Source organism: Vanellus vanellus (assembly GCF_965231255.1).
Source record: "Vanellus vanellus genome assembly, chromosome: 17".
Lineage (NCBI taxonomy): Eukaryota > Metazoa > Chordata > Aves > Charadriiformes > Charadriidae > Vanellus > Vanellus vanellus.
The window spans coordinates 7,793,666-7,814,350 of record NC_138922.1 but is presented as its reverse complement, the minus strand read 5'-3'; the positions used below and the strand labels follow the sequence as shown (position 1 = coordinate 7,814,350).

The window sequence follows — 20,685 nt, the reverse complement described above, 5'->3', positions numbered from 1 at the left end:
TGATTAGCACGAACAGGAATGAAGCCCACCACCTCCAACTCTTATACATAGCCACTGTAGGTCAGATAAGTGCTGAAGGCCCTCTGTGTCCTTTCCCAATAACACTCAGTTCTAACACTGCAGATGAAGGTAAGAAACACCACAACGGGCAACAGTAAAAGCACTCTTCCAGGCCAAAGAGAAATGTGGGGTCCAAAGTTTCAGCCCTTTCACTTTGGAGGGTTCTAGTTCTACATGATTCAAGCTCTGGACTGATTTGTGGCTACCTGCAGGAGGTGTAAAACCATGAGTACACAGTTTGTGTGAAATTAAAACTGACTTCAGCTCCTTCACTAGGCTGACAGCAGAGCTGGGGACAGCACTCTGAAAGCCTAGTGAGAAGCGAGGTAGCCATGACTCCTGGATCTGACACAGCCATGACATGTCAGTGGCCCACCTGCTCCTTTTTCAACTGCCATCCATGAATGACTTCCCAAGCTCTCCCAGGGCCAGGGTGCCTGTTTTATGGGTCCCAACTGCACAAAGGTTTTGGTACGCAGTTCACAAAGTCAGGAGACTTTATCCTGTTTGATCTAGTTCCTCTACTTGTATGCTTTGAGGCAGTTGCCTTGGATCGTGTCTCAAGCCATAAGCACAGAAATGGCCAAAACCACACAGTTCAGGCTCATTTTCTAGAGTTCAATCTTCATTTCCGATTACAAACAAAAATCCACACGCTGCAGAGGAAGCCAGCACACGGTCTCCTAGTAGCACAAATGACTCCAGCACAAGACAAACAAGATTATAAACCTCTCTGGGGAAAAAAAAAATAAGCAACCAACTGCATGTTTCAGATAATCTTTATCTTTCTCTCTGTAAGTAAGCAAATAGTTTACAGTGCAAGTTGATTTCCACAGAACAAGGATTAGACTCCAAACACCAAGAAACAAACAAAAATGTTTCCAGAAAAATTCACAAAGAAACAAAGCAGAAAAGAGAGGACGGAAGAGATCATGAGAACCAGCAGATCCATGGGAGGGAAGAGGCAAGCGCGTGGGACACAGGATGCCCCATTCCAGCTGTGAGGTGCAAGTGCCATACAATCAGAGGCTGGCCCCACCAAATCACATTCTGATATACGAGAGATTCCAAGTAAAACACAGACCTCCCCCTGTTTACATCTGAACAGAGATGGGGTCAGGATAGGAGTAGTGCTAGATGGCAAAGTGGGTTAGAGATGTGGGGGGGAAAATAAACCTCTCTATTTCACGTATTTCTTATCGTTCTGAAAACCATTCAGGTTTTATTTCAGCTTTCAACTGTCCTGGGCCTCCAGTCCCCTTTCAATGCCCAAAGGAGGAAAACACCTGACTACAAGCCAGCAGTACACCAGAGTAACATTCCCTCTAGGAGAGAATGGTCACGTTGCTATCACTCTAGCTTCAAAACTTATACAAGGGTTACAAGACACAGAAGTGTGTGCCATGCCCGACCCCTTACTTTAATGTGCGAGACCAGTTTCTATGGAGTGACATCACTGGTTCTAAACTGTGGCAAACAGCTCATGGCCAGTGATCCTCCTGAGAGCCTGAACACCAGAGCACCAAGGACTAGGCTTTGGTGGAGAGGGAAAGGTCTTCGTTCACGACAGGACCCCTCACATTTCATTGTCTAAAGACCACAAGGTCTAAGACAGCAGCCCCTCTCAGCAGAACATAAAATCTGACTGAAACCCCTGGATGTCTCCACCTACCAATGCGCAACCCCATGCAGCCGAACCAAGCCAGCAACAGCAGGTCTCCCACCAGTTCTAATTCCGGCTTCCTAGACTTCGCATGCTTGGGACCCAATACATTCAAGATATAACTCGGTCACTAACAAAATGCCCTGAAGAATCGAACTTTGCCTCAGCACTCTCCACTCCCCAGTGACATGGAGGTGCTTTTCCTCCTACAACTTCCAAATTCCTCCTACAACTTCCCTGAGTGCCTCCCCAAGTCCCCTGCCCTAGGCAGTAGTGTGCAAAAGACCCTTGTACTCCCTGCGTTGCATCAGCCTGCCAGGCAAAGATGGAAGGATATGGTTCCTTTCAAACCCAAGTGACGCTGTCCTTTCACTCAAAGGAGAAGACTAAGGGAGTTTAACAGTCACATCTCTTCTTGTTGCTCTCACTGAGCCAGTCCCTTCCTCCCTGTGTACTCACGTGGATTAAGCAGGGCTTTCCAAGGTGACACACACTCCACTGCAACAGCCCACCATGGAGGACAGGCTGCCGGGCCTGAAACCCAAGGAAAAACTTCTTATGCCACACTAAAGCACCAGCTACTACAAAACTTCTTAAGCAGCTTTCCAGGAAAGGAATAGAGAGATTCAGAACTGAGACACAAAGTTTTCCTTCAGCAACTTCTCCTTTCGTTTGGATAGGAAAGACTTCCCTACCAATATGCTACTGAGACACCAGGGAGACACCTGCAGCCAGAAGGGATGCCCCGGAAACTTTATACAGAGCCACATGAAAGTAACTGCAGTTTCCAAACCCTATCTCCTGCAGGAATAGCAGCTTCTCCCTTGCACCCAATTTACAGCTAGTCTTTTTCAATTAAATGCTTACTCTGACCAGGGCAAGGACAGGGTCAGATTGGTTTCCAAACCACATCCAAGAGCAAAAGAGGAACAGAAGAGCTAAGAACGGTCTGATTTCTAGTGCAAACACAACAATGGACAATCCCTTAGACATCTTTCACTCAAGGTTCATGGTGAAGGGTGAGGGGAGAGAAGTGAGCTGGGGGGAGGGATGTCCAAGCAGGTCCCAGTTAAAGCTTTAAATGACGGGGAGGTAAATGAAGTGATTGTCCTTTTGGTCTCTCAGCTGGATGTGAAACGCAGGAATAGCTGTGACAAAGCAGCACACAGCAGTCCTTAGATCCAGTGTGTTTCTCTTCGTAGAGGTAAGTGCTCTCTTAGACCCGTTGAATTTCAAACAGCTTCACATCTGTGTCATACCAGATAGGGGGATCCACATTCCTAGGAGAGAAAGACAAGATCCACTTTACTCTCTGTGGCCAGGTACATGAAACTCAAATCTCAGAGCCAAGATTACAGGAGCTGGCTACACAGAATGCCTTCAACTTTGCAAAAGAGGAAATCACCGGTTGAGAGACAATGGGCCTTAAAGGGATGACAGTATCTACAACATCTCACAAAGCCAGAGCTTTGCACGAAATCTCTGCACCATCCCCTCTAAGCAGCAGCAGGGAATAGAAAAGCTGCCAGTTCCCAAACAAGCAGTGCTCCCAGAACAACTCCCTTCATGTCTTCTGCTCAAACAAAGTTTTGGAGCAGCTGATTCACCCTAGTCTCTTCCAAGGGAACAACATCTTTCTATCCTGTAAATACGAGACAATCCAGAGCTGGTCAAGTGCATGCGATTCTCTCTGTAGGCCCCCACAATAGTTTGGAAAAGACAGAGTTAAAACTGCACCCAGCTGGTTTACCTCAAATAAATAACTCCCCACATGTAGGTCCGGAACCACATGGCAGTGCCCGAGTTAGCCTGGTACTTGCGAATGAGGATGGGATGAGGGACAGGTAGCAGCCCCACCAGCGTGCCATGCTGCAAGAACTTGAGGATCTCAGATTCATCAGTAAGACCCCTGCAAAGAGACAGATCAGGAACATCCTTAGCATGTCCCATAGATACCCCCAAAACTGCTGCAGCACAAAATATCAGTCTAAACACACACAGACACAGTCAGTGTGGCTGACACAACCATGTCCACCAAGAACTCACTCTCTCCACTGAAAAAAAAAAAAATTGAGAAGGGATGAGACAAACAAGAAGCTTGGCAAGCAAAATAACACTTTTGCTGAGACTGTGATGCTTTCAGTTATACTTTACAAGGTTTCCCCTAGAGGCCCTCCAAATTCATCAAACTCTGCCAACCTCACAGAGCTCTTTACACACTGCACAGCCCTTTCTCTTCAAAAATGTACTTACTTGTCAATGCAGATCTTCTCCACCTGAGGGACCAGCACCTGTAAGAGCCGCATGATTGTCTGCAGGGGAAGCTTTGACTTCCAAGACATGACCTGTAAGTAGGAAAGCCCACAGGGAAATCAGTGCACTGCATTAATAGTTTTTCTACAGTTATCTCCACTATCTCTACAACAAATGAGGTTTACAAAACCCATGAACTGAGTGCACAACAGCAATACAATAAATCCTGAAGCACTAGAATTATGAGCCACTCAATGAAACTAGCAAGACATTGACTTAAAACAGGTAAAACAAAATACTTCTTCATAGATGGTAGTAACGTCTCAAGTTTTGATCATAAGTCAAAGGCATTCCCCATGGGGAAATCCTGCTCTGGAAGAGTCTCTGCTTTGGGGTGGGGGGAGAAGGAAGGCATTTCTGCCACAACTCTTTTTCCTCATTATTTATTTCCTCTGTCCCAATTCCCTTACCCAGTCAGGAGTTGGGGTCCACTGTCCACTGGAGGATGCACTAGAGAGACGCCTTCGATCTCGTCGGGGATGTGATGCCTCCTATCAATAAACATTATTTTAAAAAAATACCACCAAAATGCAAATTACACAACAGCAAGAAATAGAACCCATTTTCTGCTGATTCTCCCCCCCCAGCTTCTCCAGAGCACTGCTGGGAAAAAACATCTCAGCCTGCTCCTGGAACAGGTCGAAGCCACCAGACCTTCTTTCACTGAAACCACATGGTTTGACCCAATGAGTGTCAATATTTGATGGTGTTAAGTTGAAAGACCCTGTGGCAATGTCACAACTCCAGTCACCATTGCTGACACTCTGTTGAAACAATCCACAGTGGGAGAGTTAAAACGGGACTGACAAAAGACTGTCCAGGCATGTTTCTTTCTTCTAGCATGGAGATTAAATAGCTAAAGGTCACAGGTTATCAGAACTCTGCCTACTGAGTATCTCTATGATTTTTGGTACCCATCCTGGAATATTTTAAAGAGCATTTTTCCAAGGGTGAGCTATCAGCAGCTCCTACCTAAACAACCCCTGCCTCTTAAGGAAGCATACACTAATACCCCCATACACCATTGCCAGTCACTTTTTTGAAAGCTCTGGTCCAAAGTCCAAGACCAAATTCTCTCATTATTTTTCCCGCCATCACTCTCTTTTAAATGCTCTTATACTGAAGACATTACTACCACCCTGGCTTTCCAGGTCTGCCAAGGAAAGCTCAGAATATTCACGGTGAGAAGGAAGGAAATAACCCTTTAAAATCACTATCAATTTCTGCATGAGATAAAAATGGAGAAGCTTTTTCCTTTTGCAATGCTCCCTGACCATTCATTACTGCAGCCTACTTTTCTACTACTACAGCTGACTTTTCTACAAAACAAATGGGAACAGCACTTCCTTCCAACAGGCATCCTGCACCTCCACATGCATGGACTCATTCACATGTCACTTTTGCAACCAGAAACAGCAGGCTTGGGACAGAGCTGCGCTGCAATCCACTGGAAGCTGACAGTGCTGTACCAGTCTTTTTCTGACTGGGGAACAGCTCAAGCCAGCTGCTGGACACAGAGATGTAATGACCTGTGATTATGTTTCATGGGCTGCTGGAAGGAAACCTTTCTTCTGCAAGTTCTCAGCAAAGATTCTCACTTAATAGCAACATAGTTGTGTGCTTAAGACATTCTGCTGACCATGGGCCTTCATCTGGTACCAGGGAAGGCCAGGAAGGATAAGTAGAACTGGTCCTGGGATATTCAGGAATTCTGTTCATTCCATTTTTTTTTTTTCAAAGCCTGAACAGCAATATTATTTTGCAATGTTTGCAGCTACAGCCTTATCCTTCAGTCTGTTCAGCTTCAGTGCAGTGTCTTCATCAAGCTTCTAAAAATAAAATTCTTAAAAACATAAAAAAAACTCTGATTTCCTTCAGCTGACCCCAACTTCTTCCTCTTTCCTCCTCACTCTCCCACAGCCATTGCCCCCTCACAGCAGCCATCCAAATGCTGGCAGTTAGCTGACAAATTTAGGATAGGCAAGATGGAATTACACTGAAATATGAAGGCTGTTGAACATTTCACGAGACACTTTTGAAATGGTTATGGCTGACAAGGGGAGAACATTACAACAGATAGAGGAAGGAAATTAAATCAGTCATAAGGGTGGCTATCCTAAAATTTACCCAGTACCGCTTATTAGTTTATCTTTACTCAGTAGGTTGGAATCAGGTTGGAACACAGAAAGACAACAATGTTCAGACAGTCTGAAACACCGCAAACCCTAGAGATAGGTGTGTGCTACCTAGAGCGCCATGCGATAGCAGTGATGATTCTCCCCACAGCATATCCCACACCCATTGCTTTATTGCCCTTCACCTCCTGTCTGCTTTTTGGCCCCCACCCACAAATATTCTGACATGCTGGAGCCAGGTGGGGCAGCTAATGGGCTACTGTCTGTCTGAGACCAAAGGCCCACGTGTGTATATATGTAAGCAGAACAAGCAGAGAGGGTCAGGACATAAGGGTAGAAATACCTTCAGCCTGCTCTCCTGGATTGTGATGCCTTTGCAAACATCCCCTGTTTGCAGCCTGATTCTGTGGTACCATCTCAGCCAAAAGCATGTCGAGAGCAAAACAGGCTGAAAGATTCTTGTAGCACCACCACAGTCTATAGCAGCCCATGATAAAATTCATCTCATCCCAACTCACTGCCTCCTGTCCAGTTTGCTCCACACCTGGCAAGAACTGATAAGTCAATTTGGCCATTCCAGAGAAAATTAAGAGAGGAAAAGCTGGGAATGTTATGCCTTTCACTACCAATGCTTCTCTGTTTGAATGGATGCAATGTTCTCTCCGCAATGAAATGGCTCAGTGGACAGTAAATGCTTAGGCAGAGCACGAGGCAGCGCTGGGTGTACAAAAGGGGCCTTGCTGAAGGAGGAGAGGATGTGCAGGACAGCCCTCCTAATACACTTCCTACAAGACCACCTGGAGGTTTTTGATACTGGCCAGGAAAGGACATGGACTGAGAAGCTATAGAGCAATAAAAGACTGCTGCTCCACTGAATCTGAAAGACAGCTGTTTTATAGCTCTTGATGGGGAAAAGTAGCAAATACCAGAAGGCCGATGTTGCCACCAGAGCCTAGGAGGACAGCACAGCCTTCATTCACAGACTGCAAAGCCTCTGTGTCAACTGCATGGCAGCATCTCAGCCAAGCCCTCACGGGGCCTCATTTTTCACAACACCCGCTAGCCAGAAGATTCTGGTAGAGCTCTCCATCCCAGAAAGGAGGGAGAGGAAAAAGAAGCAGTAGTCAGAACCTGAGTTGAAAGCCTCTGGATCAGGAATACATCCCTTTGCAATTACGCACTTGCTGCTCTATCAGTAGCTTTCAAGGTGGAGAAAGCTCACTCCTCTAGTGTCCTAACTCTTGTGTCACTAGCACAAACATGAAACACCCAAGATGATGCAACAGTACTTCTGAACCATGGTGTTTTCCAGCATAGCACCTGTGTGCATATTGCCTCTAATACGATGCCTTTCTTCAGAGGGCCAGCCAGACCTCACCTAAAGTCCCCAGTTTTAGTTCTTTCACACCAAGCCCTAGACCTTCCCTACACACTAGAATGTCTGCCCTTACCCCGCTCCAGGGCTCCCCATCGCTCACAGCTGAGGGCAGGTTACCCTCTGGTGAAGGCTGTGAAGACTCAGGCTCCAGCGAACGCATGGTCCCATCCTCTGATACCTGTGACTTCTCTGTGAGCTTGTCAATTCCTGTGTTTAAAAGATAAAAAGCTCAAAAACATAAGTGAATTAAATACACGTAAAAGTAGGGTTTTTTTTCTCTGCCCTACCGTGCACAGACCCTATGCATCTGCTGGCAACTGAAACGTTCTCCTTTCACCAGGAGAAGCAAGATCTAGCCTTGATCTCATCATCCCAAAGGAGTGAGTTTGTCTCTAGGAAAACGCTCCCGGATGTAAGAGGAACACAGGTTCACATGGATATACTTAAACTAAGCCAAGAGGTCAAGATGAGGACAAAAGACTGTGTGGACACTAAGTCTGAGAGAAGAGAAACTAAAGGCAGTTTACTTTGACTTGTTTGTGATCAGCTTGGACAAACTGATCTAAGACTGAGAGGCAGTAAGTTATTCACAGATGTAAACTCTTAATCTCTCCCACGCCCAGCGAAAGGGTGAGTCGACACCATATCTAACAGAGAAAACAAACCTCTCTCCTGTTAAAACCAAAGCTGACCTGGAGTAGCCACCAAGCTTGTCTTCAGTGTCCCCGGTTCAGCAGGGGCAGCAGGACGTGATCCTTCCATGGAGACCCCATCCTGGGAGTTGGTGCGAGAAATAGGCTCAGGAGTTTTCTTCTTGCGCTGCAGACCTTTCTGGATGGACTGTGAGTCCGTGGGTAAGTTGGCCAGCTGGTGAAATACGTTCCGCTTGCGAATAACAGCATAGACCAAATTTGAGTTCCCTGGGAATCACAGCAACAAAATGAGGAGAGAATGAAGACTTAAAGAGCTCTGCCAATACAACACAGTTCACTGGGTATGTGAAGCACGACTGCAGAGACCCTGCAGGTTCAGAAAGCCATGCTTCCACCCACAAAGGCCATGGCACAAGGAAAAAAGAGCAGAGCTCAATATCTTCTTATCCATTACAAAGCAGTACAGGAAATTTGGTGAAATCCTTCCTAGGCTGGAAGGCTGACAAGAAATGGCTTAGGAACTGACATTCAAATAACTGAGGGGGAAAAAAGGACAGTTTAAACCACATATTAGCACCTATTTTGGAGGAAAAGGTTGTTAGCCAAGATTCAACATTTCTCCACCTTCAAAAGAGCTCACAAAACAAATTGGGGGCGTTCCCGTCAAGGAGAAACAGGCTTGAAATAGGAAAGCCAAAAGGCCAGAATTCTTTCTGTCTGCAAAGTGCCAGAGAACAGAATGAAACCATCACCTAAAATAACACACAAATCACAGCCACAAAGGCTGTTTTAGGATCTGGCAACCACCACTTGCTAGATTTTCAATAGGGAAGCAGAATGGCCACTCTTGAATTGCAGCTTTAAAGTAAAACATTATATTTTGAGCAGAGACAAATAACAGCTCCTAGCAGGTTAAGGGACCTCACTCTATTATTTCCTTGAGATAAAAGACTCATACTTTTAGGAGTGAAAGGATAAGGCATTTCCTGGAAAGGTAGCAAGTGCTAGAACTTTGTTTGGATTGGGACTTTTTGGTCTTCCGCTCCAGAGACCTGCCAGAGCAGAATGGAGAGGCACTTTTAACTGTTTAAGGAGATAGAAGTTGTTCTGTGCCCTCACCTACATTGCTGAGCAACATGGGCAGTTTCACAGCAGCATCCAGCCAGTCACAACTTCAGCATTACACACTCACTTTCTCTTCTCCTTCCTCTACCCATTTCATTTTCTGGTCTGCAGGAGGCTTATGTTATGTTAATAATTAGCTGCCATCTTGTTTTGCTCTAATGCAGCCTGTCAGGGTCAGGACCCAACACTAATTAGCTACCAACCCAACTTCTCAATCCTAGGCAAATCTCCGTGTAGCTGGTTTCCACACTTGTCCCCTTCTCTCATCTGCTTAGACTTTCTCTGAACTTCCACTTCATGTTCTCTTGGACTAAACTACTGCAAACCCACTAAATACAGTAGTCAGGCTCTTACCATCAAACTGGTACTGAATGATGTTGTTGAAAACTTCCAGCAAGAAGAAAACAAGATGGTGGTTCTGGACAGCAGAGAACAGGAACCAAGTGGTGGAAAAAGCCTCAAGGAGATGCAATAACTTGTTAGCAGCCACCATGGAGAGAGACTTCAGGTATGGAGACACTGTGGAAGGCAAACAAATGAAAACTGGAGCCACTAAAAATGTTGCTCTTAAGCACCCTGCACTTCTGGGAAAGCCTCATGGAATAGCTGAGCCCTGTTGGGTTCCACAGAAACACTTCCAAAAAAAAAGTTAAACAGAGATATTGCCTAGTAAAAGCAGGCATTTCTGCTTTTAGAGGGTCTTATGTAGTTTTAGACTAGTAATATCATCTCTGGCGTGCCTCCTGAAAAGCTTATACAACTGGAGCAACCTGGACACACACTAAGCCCAAGGGAAGCCACTGCCATCACAGAGAGGTGGCACACCCTGCTGGAGAGGGACAACACTGCCACCACCCTCACCAGGCCTTCTGGCAAATGCCCTTCTGCCACCCCAGCGGGGCTCTGCTGTCCCACCCTCTGCCCCATCTGACTGAGACCAGGCAATAACGCTGCAGGCAGGTCTGATCTGCAGCACAGACTAGAAAGGATCAGTTTCCAGCAGCAGTCACTGACGCTGGTCAATGTTAAGGGGCACAGGAAGGAGCACAGGGAGAGGGGAAGTGAGAGGCAGCCAGAGCTGTCCCCTCTGTTGGCTGTGGTTTCACACTGCACACAGTGCTTACCGTTCACAACGATGGTGAGCAGGCAGTCAAAGAGAGGTTGCAGCCGCTGATGCCCGCTGGTTATGATCTTGTGAAAGACCTACAGTAAGGAAGGAGTTCTTGAGCAAGGTACCTTACTGAAAGCACCTGCTCAACCAAAACCAGTGCCACCCCCATACTAATCGCTTCCTGACACCATTCCTTCCTAGGCAGGGCCCTGCACACTCCACAATTACACAGGTGGGGAAGGCTGCTCTCACTGCAGACTTGTGCTCCAGGAGCATAGGCTTTCATTTACAAGGAATCCTTTGGGGACCTGATTAGGGCTCTACAACACTGCAAACAGAAACTGTGAGCTGTTCCAAAATGCACAGGCATCTTGAAACAAAAATAAACCACCAGGAAGTAAGAAACTTCTTCACTTCCAATGGATTTTGACTCTGAACCCTAATGACAGCTGCCTGAAATGCCACAGAACTAATTATTTCCCATTTTATTTTAGTGCAAACGTTTAACTCAAATGTTTGTCCTACTTTTCTTAACTATACTCTATGACATGGAAAGATTCAACTGCCTCACAACCAGTTCAGACATTCCCAATCTTGGCCTTCCCACCTCTAGCTGGCATCCCTGTAGAGAAGACCTGCAGCATAATTAAAATACAGAGATGATCTAAGATTAATGGAACGTAATAGCAAAACACGTAGCATTAGGAACTGTTCTGGTGGGCACATTTCTTCCTACTCCTTCTAACGGGAGTCTCCTTTTGGAGGTTTATCAGAAACTGCTGAGAGACTCTTCTCTGGCAAACACGCACTAACATGACAGGAGGGCACCACCTGAGGCTGGTACTGGAAAATACACAGCTGTTTGTAGGCAGTGTTGTGACCCTCAGCACTACAGACTGAAAGACAAATGAAATCTTGCAGCAACCCAAAGCTACAGGGTTGAGCTTTGTATCACTGGAGTTCCTATTCTGACAGAGGTGCTCCACGCAACTCAAGTTACTTGGGACAGAGCCAGCAATGCAGTCAGATCTCCTGCCTTCCCCACCTGCAACCAAGTCTGGTAGAGACTATGCACACATCCCACTCATGCCAGTCCCAGAGTCCTTTGGACACCAGTCCAGGACCATCTGGCATCCTGTTCTTTGGGATCATCTCATGCAGACAGAATTGCACGTCATGCATATGCACCCTGCCAGACACATCACCTCAGGTTAACAGCATGCAAAGATCCCACCAGCGCTTAGATGCATCCCACACACTTTCTAGCTACTCAGTGGGCTGGAAATCTAGGAAGGATGAGTATATTGAAGGAGGAAAATTATTTGTGGAGGTATGAAACAAGAGTTAGGAGGGTCAGAAAAGAATCGCTAGAGCTATACTCACTATGATGAGCAGATCTGCATGTGTCCCAGTGAAGACAGGGATGTCCATAGGCACTCGTACAGAATACGGCTTGTTCAGTCGAACCCCAAAGTTACGCTCCCCACTGAGAAGCAGGAGGATAAAAACGCCAATATGCATCAAGCCCACTCGCGCTGCAGGAAAAAAATTAAAAAAAAAAAAAAACAACAACAAAAAAAAACACACATCACAGTGAGGCCAGTGGACTCTTAAATTAAGACAGAAGGGCAGTGAGGAGAGAGGAGAAACACTACAGGACTGAAAGAAGCCTGCTTCTAGGCTGTTACAAACATCAACACCCAGCTACCTGAACCATTCTACTTCATGCCTCCAGAAGGCTAGGAACACGCACTTGAGATGCTATCACATCTCAGTAGTAGGCAGGAAGCATCTTAAAAACATTCTAGTTCAACTGTCAAGCATAGATCATCCTAAATATTGAAAATAACCAACTTACACTGGTCTGCTCTGGCATCATTGAGAAAATACAAGATTGGGACAAGGATGTCCAGAACATCACTGCTCTTCAGCACAAAGAAGAGGAATTTCTGGAAGAAAGGGGAGGATTTCAGACAATCACAAGGATATTTGGTTTTCTGCACCGTCCACAAAACTCAGGCCAGGTAGCCTTAAGTTAGTTAGTCTCTCAAGAACATTAGAAAGGCTGGTGTATGCACCAGCTCTTCAACTCCAGTGTTATCTGTAGAGCTGTTATAACATCTGCTCCTGCATTTACCTCAAGCACTGACCTTCAGGAGCTACAGCCTGTCACAAGCTCTTCCTGGAGCCAGACCCGACCCCCTCAACCCACCCAGCAGGGAGTAGTGCTGCTGACCAGAGTACCACAGCGTCACTGCTAACTACCTGCCTACAGCTCTTAACCAGGGCTCGGTCCAGCCAAAGCCACAACAGGCTCTGAGCAACAGGCAGAGAGCTGATGGCAAAGCTCAACAAGAAGCAGATCCACACCTTGTTGAAGTCACAGAGTTTCCAGAAGAGGACAAGGAGTTCCTGATGGAATTGGATCTTCTTGGCAGAGTTTGGCAGGTAGGTCTGGACCAGCGGGTTTGATAACAAGCGTGCCACTCCTTTCAGGATGAACTGGAAATCCTGCCGACAGACCAGGAAAGAGACCATGGTGGGCCCAGGGCTAATGCAATCAACATGAAATCAGACTGGAAATAGTTCAGGATAAGAGCACATTACCTCCTCTCGGTGTATTCTTGAGAGGTAATTCACAAACAGATTGTCTGGTCCAGGAGGCTGTGTTCAAAGACAAGGAGTGAAATGCTTACTGGCAGCAAGGTTTACTCAGGAAGTCAAAGCATAACCGCTGGCTCTGAGGGCTAATGCCTCTCATTTCAGATTTCATCTCTGAATGATCCTGTTTTAAATGCTAGGAGGCAGCGCACCTCAGGGAACAGTAAAGTTGGGGGCTTTTCACTTACATGCTCCTGATTCAAGTCTGACCAAAACCTAGTGGTTTGGTCATCTACAGCTGTTTAGTGACCTACAAGAAAGAAGCAGGACTCAGCCAGAGATGGCAGACTGCAAGGAGAGCAGCAGTGCTGGGCCCTAGAGGTCAATATTCAATGCAAGCTGGCATAAGACGACCACAGGGAGTTCAGGAGAGGAGCAGAGACCCCAGTGTCACTCACATCCACGTCATCCATGGCTGTGCCAGTGGTTGTGCCATCCACAGTGGGACTTGAACTGGTGGAGCTGTCATAGTCCAAAGTGACAATCAGCACCTGGGCTGCCTCCTCCACCAGGGGCTCACGGTAGTCAGAGAAAAGCAGGTGATTGTAAGGAATCCCATAACCCACTGGGTCGTAGGCACAGACGACGTTCAGAAGCGAGGTGAAGAGTGGTAGTGCATGTCTGGGGAGGTGAAAACATTCTCAGAAGGCAGAAGCAGGAAGCAAAAGGTGCTGCCTTGGAAAGGGACAGTCATCTCTTTCCCCCAGAGTATGGGGTCACAACAAAACACTAGCATCTTCTCTAACCTACAACAGTGGCCCATGACTGAGCAGTCCAGAGACAAGAGCTGACAGCCCAGCTCCCAGCTGGTCTCCTAGACTACAGCTGAGAGGGAAGGGGAGGTGAAAAAAGCCATTTGGCCTCCCAGAGGAATCCTGTGCAGCAATGTGAAAAAGTGGACAGGATCTCAAAGCTCTCTAGACTCTGGTAAGACAAAACTGTCTGCCTTCAGCCAGGACTGTACTCCTCCAGATAAGCAACTGTCACCTGAGGAGCCGAAAGTCCCAGAGAAGACAATGTCACTAGAGGGCAGCATTCACCCGCCACCAACACCACAAACCACACACTGCAGTGCCACGCCACCATCCCCACCAGGGAACAGGGTCTACAGCAGGGAACAGGATCTGCTATTTCACACAAGACAGGGATCAGTCCTGCATCAAATTCCAGTAAGCATCACATTCAGTCTCTCCTTTTGTTGCTGAGGAACAATTCTCACTAAACAGAGATGCTAATGGGGTGTAAGCAAGACAGGGACAAAGAAAAAGGACAACAGCCCCTAGATGTTGGGGGAAACAAGTGCTGTGATCCCCCCTTACCAACACACTCCATGGAAGAGATTTGAAGGTATTTCTCCCCCTGGCACCCAGTCCCCCACCTTTCACCATCACCTGTTCTCCGTAGAGCAGAAGAACTGCACCCAGGGGTTGGCGTTGCTGCTGTCTGAGGAGGGAGGCAGATACATGGCCTCAGAGAAACAGGTCAGCAACAGCTTAAGCAGCTCTGTCCTGAAAGAAAGGAACAAGCAGTTAAAGCCTGGAGCCATTCAGGAGCAGGAACTGGGCACAGGAGGCACAATCACTTACCACAACAACATATAAAGAAGGCTCAGTCCCATCTAAAAAGTCCTCCCCACAGAGAGCTAAGGCTATTTCATTTCACAAGCAATACAGCTGTCACCAGCACAAAGCTCAGCAAAATTGCTGCCTTATGCAAAAGTATATTACAGAGCTTAGGCATTTTCAAAGCAGCAATGTTTTGCCAGTTCCTGTTGCAGACACTCTGACTCCCATATCATATTATAAAAAGCTATTCAACAGGTCAGCTGTTTGGTTTTTTTTCACGTTGTCAGTCCTGTTAGCTCAGAAAGGAGCAAGTAGAAAGCCCCTTGGGAATCACAGATACCCAAGGAGGCAAGGAGAGCCCACTCCCCCAAATCCCCCTCTCCTGAGCCCAGTTTCTTTCCATTCTGCCTTTGCAGATCCTCTTACCTATTCAAGTCATGGATGTAGTTAGGCTGTGGAGAATGAGCAAAGCCCACTCCTGCCTCCCAGATGTACTCACAGCTGTCGATGGAGTGGATATCTTCTGCTGTGTCCTGTGGGGAAAAATAAGAGGTTGGACCACAGAAGGCAAAAGCAAGAGTTGACAGCGCTAGTGGTATCCAAGGCAGTTCAGCTGCTCTCTTTAGCAATAGCAAAGAAACCAGCAGAGAAGCACCCAAACACTCAGACTATACATACCAGCCCCACCCACGAAGCACCTCCAACCAAGGGCCTCTCATCTTCAACAGGTACTGAGCACCATGCAGAATGAGGGCCTTCCTTTAGCATGCTAAGGAGCAATGCTAGCCACCCCCACTGGGACGTGTCATCTAATGCCAAAGGATCCAAAATACAGAGAGAATAGTTTCATTACTGAATGCATCACTGTCTCCTCTCTTTTCCTCCACATCTCATAAACACAGCCCAGGTCAGGGCTTTTCCTTTGCAGATCAAAAGCACCACATAGGGTTTCAGTCCTGCTTGACACCTCAACCTTATCTCAGACCACATCATGTTGAGTTTACCCACATATTGGTGACTCGCAATGGCTGCAGCCCAAAGGCTGGAGAAGCACAAATTAACCCTCATTTATAATAAAAACTGATATGGCTGTGACTTGCTTTTCAGAGGGTAAAGCAAGAAGGTGACTGCAAATATGTTATTTCTCCTAGTAAGAACAAGGAGATGAATCGCAGCAGTTTGCCCTTCTTTGTCATGGTTGGTCAAGTCAGGGTTGAAGCAGCTTCAGAGACAAGCAGCCATTGAAAACCACCTGCCAACCCTCCAGGAATGACCAGGAACAAGGGCCCAGATGAATATGTTTGCACCAAGTGCATTCGGCACACTTCGGCTGTCTCTTTTCTGGGGTTTAATTAAGCGGATTCTACTGTCTACCTTTTTTCCTCTCTGTACTTGGGGAAAGCAGATCAAAGGACTGTTTCTAATTGTTCTGGGTTCCCATTGCATAACCTTCCTCTCTTCCTCCCTCCCACGAAGGCACTGATCTCAGGACAGCAGGGCTTGAGGGCAACCCAGATTTACTTACCACCCCAACCACGACTCCCACAAAACCAGCATGTTGACAGCAGCTACTGCTGACACGGAAGCTACTGCAGCTTCCTCCACAGTCTGGGCTTTTCCTGCCTTGCTACTCACTTCCTACAGATAGGCCGGAGCTCACCTGCTGTCAGGTTTCTCACCAAGCTCCTCAGAACAACTCTTGCTGAGACTGGAGTGCCCAAGACCTCCCTGCACAACCAAATCTTGAACACCTCCTGCCAGGCACAGGCTTCATGGAAAGAAATGCAATTACATCCAAAAACCTGCTTCTACCACATGTGACTAAGTAGGAACACTAGGAGGAGACAGAAGAAAGAAAAGACAGCTAAGCAAAGTCTGCAGAGGCTGCAGGCAGCAGACAAGCAACTAACAGCAAGGAACATAAAGCATTCCCAATCCCATAATCTAATTCAACTTGCCCAGAGCTCTGGAAAGCCAGGCTGGCTGCTGCTGAGGGAGAAATCACAGGTGCAGTGCGCAGGGCTCTCCCAGGAAAAAATGTTGTCACCCCCACTTGTGCAATCCATCCCAAGTGACAACACCAAGACAAGACCATGTCTTTCACTCCCACTTGCTTTAGCACAAACGCATGTGGCTCTGATCTAGCCTCACCCCTTTATCCCCATATCCCCAGGTGACAGACCCCATTTCTACTGCCCAGAAACTTCAAGCAAGCAACTTAGTGCTCAGGTTTGTCAGGGAATTTTTCAGCCATGAAATACACAATGGTTCAGCATGTTCATTTCTAATTTACTACATAGCTACACAAAAAGGAGGGCTGCTCACTTTTGTTTATAGACTGGACCTACATGAAACACAGAGTCATTGGGGGGGGGGGGGGGGGGGGGGGGAGAGAGAGAGAGAGAGAGAGAGAGAGAGAGAGAGAGAGAGAGAGAGAGAGAGAGAGAGAAAACAGCTGCTTCCTGCCCCAGACTACACCAAACTGGCAGTGAAATGAACAAGGTGCTAAAGGTCTCTGCTCCACTGGCAACAATAGAAGAGCAGTTGTTTGCCAGCACAACCAGATTTTCCTGAGGGGTGAGCTGTAGTGCGGGGGTAAGTGCCAGCCACTCCAGCTAAGGTTCACCCAGCTGCCTCAGAACATGTTTTAGATGACACAAACACCACACAGTGAACCCAAAGTGTTGATCAGTATTAGTCACTGTGGGTTCAAGCTCAGCAACTCAGTATTTTCCTGCATGGAGGTTTGTAGGAAGCTGATGAGTTTTTCCAAAGTAGCCCCCTCCATGCAGCTAATTTGCCTCTATGCAGATAATCTCATGATTCAACTTACCACCGTGCTCCTCCGGTGGCTCTGCACAGTGAAATCAGGACAGAAGAGCAGATCTGCGACAGCAAGGAGCAACGACTCAGCCAGTGGCCGGGCATTTTCATCGTCTTCATCTCCCTAGAAGTGAGAAACATTGAAGAGTATTGTCAGCCCAGGGTTAGTAAAGAGCACACGGTAACATTAGTATAACACAGCAAAAGAAGATATGCTCCCAAAGAACATGCAGGGAAGCAAGAAGTTACAAAGGAACAAAAGGGAGAAACACACAAAACCCAGACAGTCGAGGAAAGAAATTCCCTCCTGGAAGGTGATAACTAAATAGGAACAAGCTCTTTAATGACACCAAACTTAGCAGACAAACGCCTAGAGATGTTGGCAAAACAGAAGAGTAGCAGTGGATCTTGCCACATGGAGATGCTTGACTTACTGAAGACAAAAGGAAAGGAAACCATTTACAGAGAAGAGGGTTTTGCAGTCATGAAGGAGGGCAATTTGGATGGTGCACAGAGACAGCAACAGGAAGAAGCCAGCCAGCAGCAATAAGGTGTAAAATCTCTCAAATTCCTGCAGTGGGCTGCCCAGAACTAGAGATGACAGAACTGGGAGAGGCTGCGTGCATCACACAAGGGGCCACCTCAGCCTGCCATGGTGAGGCAAGCATGACAGCAGAGGGGATTTTGCTGTCTCCAGCATTCAAAGCAATCACTTGAATCATGCATGGCTACTCCTCTGCAGCCGTTGCCACAGGAAACCTTGCCAGATCCTGCCTGTCAAAGAGCATCCTGGATGGGAGTCCTTCCCCACCACGCACTGGTGCTGGAGGGAAAAGCAGGGAACAGGAATGGAAGGAGCTTATCTATCTCAGCCAGGCCTCTGTCAGCCTGTGCACAACACATGGCTCTTAAATCACAGCAGGCAGCTAACAGAGATAATAGCCTGTATGGCTCTGACGTCTGTCTCTGCGACAGCAGGAAGATTAGTGTCAAACAGACCCCGGATGTAAGGAGAAGCCCAGAGAGGATGGATGGAGCTAGCACAGCAAAGATGCTTTTACTTGTGCTCACAGAGATTAAATGACAATTATTAGTGTCCAAGGGGATTTCTTTTCCAATAATTATCTTTGCTAAAATCACCTCAGCTACCAGAAAAAAGTTCCTGCAGGCTCTGGATACCACCACATCCAAAATGGGTGACACACAACAAACCAACAGATCTGTACACAATACAGACTCCCTTACAGGAGGGAGGCACCCATGCTCCAGGAGCACTGCCATCCATCACTGCATCATGAAGCAGGCAAAGGATAATCGCAGAGATATTTACTAATGGTCCAGGCATATCATCTTCTTCCCCTTCAATTCCCAGAGAGAAGTCAGCCTTCAGACAGCAAAGCTGTTGCCCCTAGATTAGGCATGACCCCTGCTTCCCTAACATCTCTGGGCTTTATCTGTTATCCCCTGCCAGACAGCTCAGCCGGCCTTACAGCTGCTTCTGCACATGGTAAAACGTTGAAGTATGCTGAACCACAACAGCTCCACTGACATTCAGGAGGCACAACGCAGCAGGAGGGCTCCTGAACCCAGCACATGTATACTGGGCTGGATCAACTTGGGGTGACCCCAACACTCTAAGGCTGAGAAACTCTCTCTTCCAGGTGCTGAACAAGGTGGAAAACAGTAGTAAGAGCAGCCTGGCTGGATCAGAGCACCAGGCACCCCACATGTTCTTTCCCAAAACAAGCTCCTCCATTGTTAAGCCTCTCCAGCACTCCCTGGCCCCTGGAGGGATGAAAGGATGCACAACCACCACCCTCCCAATCACACAGATCACATAACACAGCAGGGCTAGCAAAGACTTCTCTTTCCACCACCCAGAATTTCCCCTTGAAGTGGCCTCAGGCACAACAGATTAGAGGTGACAGGCAGAGACAGCACAAGGTGCAAGGTTTGTACTATACCAACCACTGCCAATCCTATATCACCTTCCCCAAAAACACCACAGTACACTTAACGTTCAGAGGAAACCACATTCTTCAAGCACAGCCATGCTGACCTGCAGATTCAGAAACTCATAGGAGAGTGCTCTCTATGCACACGCAGATGTTCCTGGCCTAATTCAACTGTGTTTTCGACACTATTTCTTCTAGTTGCAGGAAACTGTAAAGCACTTTCAGCCGTTCATCTGAGAGACACAGAAGAGCACTATTGTGCCTGCTCTCCAGACAGAGAAAAGTAGGGAGGTTCAAAGACTCCCCTGAGGTTATACGCATCACTGAAAGCCAGAAACAGTACCTAATTCTTTAACCACTCTTGCTCAGTTGTGGGCTTCACCTATCAGGCTAGGCGCTGGTTAAAACTGTATCACTCAGCTCATAAGCAGGGTATTGAGTCATGATGCCGAGAGCATCTATTTGTTTTAAGTGTGACGTAAAATCAGTACAAATTACACCCTATTTCAGTTTGACTTAAAACTTAAATCAACTTTAGTAAATTGAAATGACTTTATTCTATTAAAGAAAGTCACACAGCTTTTAGTACCACTCTCATTATCGTGGTTTGGCCTCACCCAGCAACAAAGAATGACGCAGCAGCTCGTTCGACTCCCAGAGCCGTGGGAAAAATCGGCAGAAAAAGGCAAAACTCGTGGGTTGAAATAATGTAATTTAACAGAACAGTCAAAGGGAAGAAGAAAGAAAAACAATAACACCGATAAAGGAGTATAAGAACGCGATTACAGTACCGCCGCGCAGCGCACCAACCGGACCCGCACCACCGCAGCCCGCCCCCGAGTGGCTACTGCCCCCCTCTCCCCGGCTAGCGCCTCTTATAGCCGGGCATGGGTCACGTGGGATGGAATACCTGCCTCCCCTGCCGGCTCCCTGAGGAAATTAACCCCATCCTTGCTGGAACCAGGACACTCATGTTCATTTCAGTTCACACCTTCAGTTATACTGGAGAAGTTTTCCCTCATACACCAGCTCTCTCCTACAGCTACACACTCAAGTGAAATATTCAGATGATACAGCAACCTGTGCTAAACAAAGCAGCTGAGGATGAAGAGTAGCAAGAATTAAAGGAAGGAAAAAAATTTAGAACATGCCACCTAATTTCTGACCAAATAGAAACAACTGGAATAAAGTTGCCCTCAAAAGAACATAGGATCTCCTTGCTGCAGCCTCCCCTTCAACCCTC

General features: G+C 47.0%; 1 protein-coding gene across 1 annotated transcript in view; it reads right to left on the bottom strand.

Moving 5' to 3' along the window:
- Positions 1-821: 821 nt before the first annotated feature.
- HID1 (HID1 domain containing) overlaps positions 822-20,685 on the bottom strand; it is a 30,993-nt gene continuing 11,129 nt past the window's right edge. Inside the window, exons 4-19 of the mRNA XM_082492152.1 lie at positions 17,498-17,611; positions 15,091-15,197; positions 14,491-14,607; positions 13,498-13,720; positions 13,046-13,102; positions 12,809-12,949; positions 12,297-12,387; positions 11,822-11,973; positions 10,452-10,530; positions 9,682-9,846; positions 8,242-8,469; positions 7,623-7,756; positions 4,447-4,527; positions 3,977-4,068; positions 3,474-3,632; positions 822-3,003 (exon numbers count right to left, since the gene is read on the bottom strand). Of these exons, the coding sequence (XP_082348278.1) occupies positions 2,940-3,003; positions 3,474-3,632; positions 3,977-4,068; positions 4,447-4,527; positions 7,623-7,756; positions 8,242-8,469; positions 9,682-9,846; positions 10,452-10,530; positions 11,822-11,973; positions 12,297-12,387; positions 12,809-12,949; positions 13,046-13,102; positions 13,498-13,720; positions 14,491-14,607; positions 15,091-15,197; positions 17,498-17,611 (2,004 nt within the window). The 3' untranslated portion in view covers positions 822-2,939. The remainder of the gene's footprint in view (positions 3,004-3,473; positions 3,633-3,976; positions 4,069-4,446; positions 4,528-7,622; positions 7,757-8,241; positions 8,470-9,681; positions 9,847-10,451; positions 10,531-11,821; positions 11,974-12,296; positions 12,388-12,808; positions 12,950-13,045; positions 13,103-13,497; positions 13,721-14,490; positions 14,608-15,090; positions 15,198-17,497; positions 17,612-20,685) is intronic.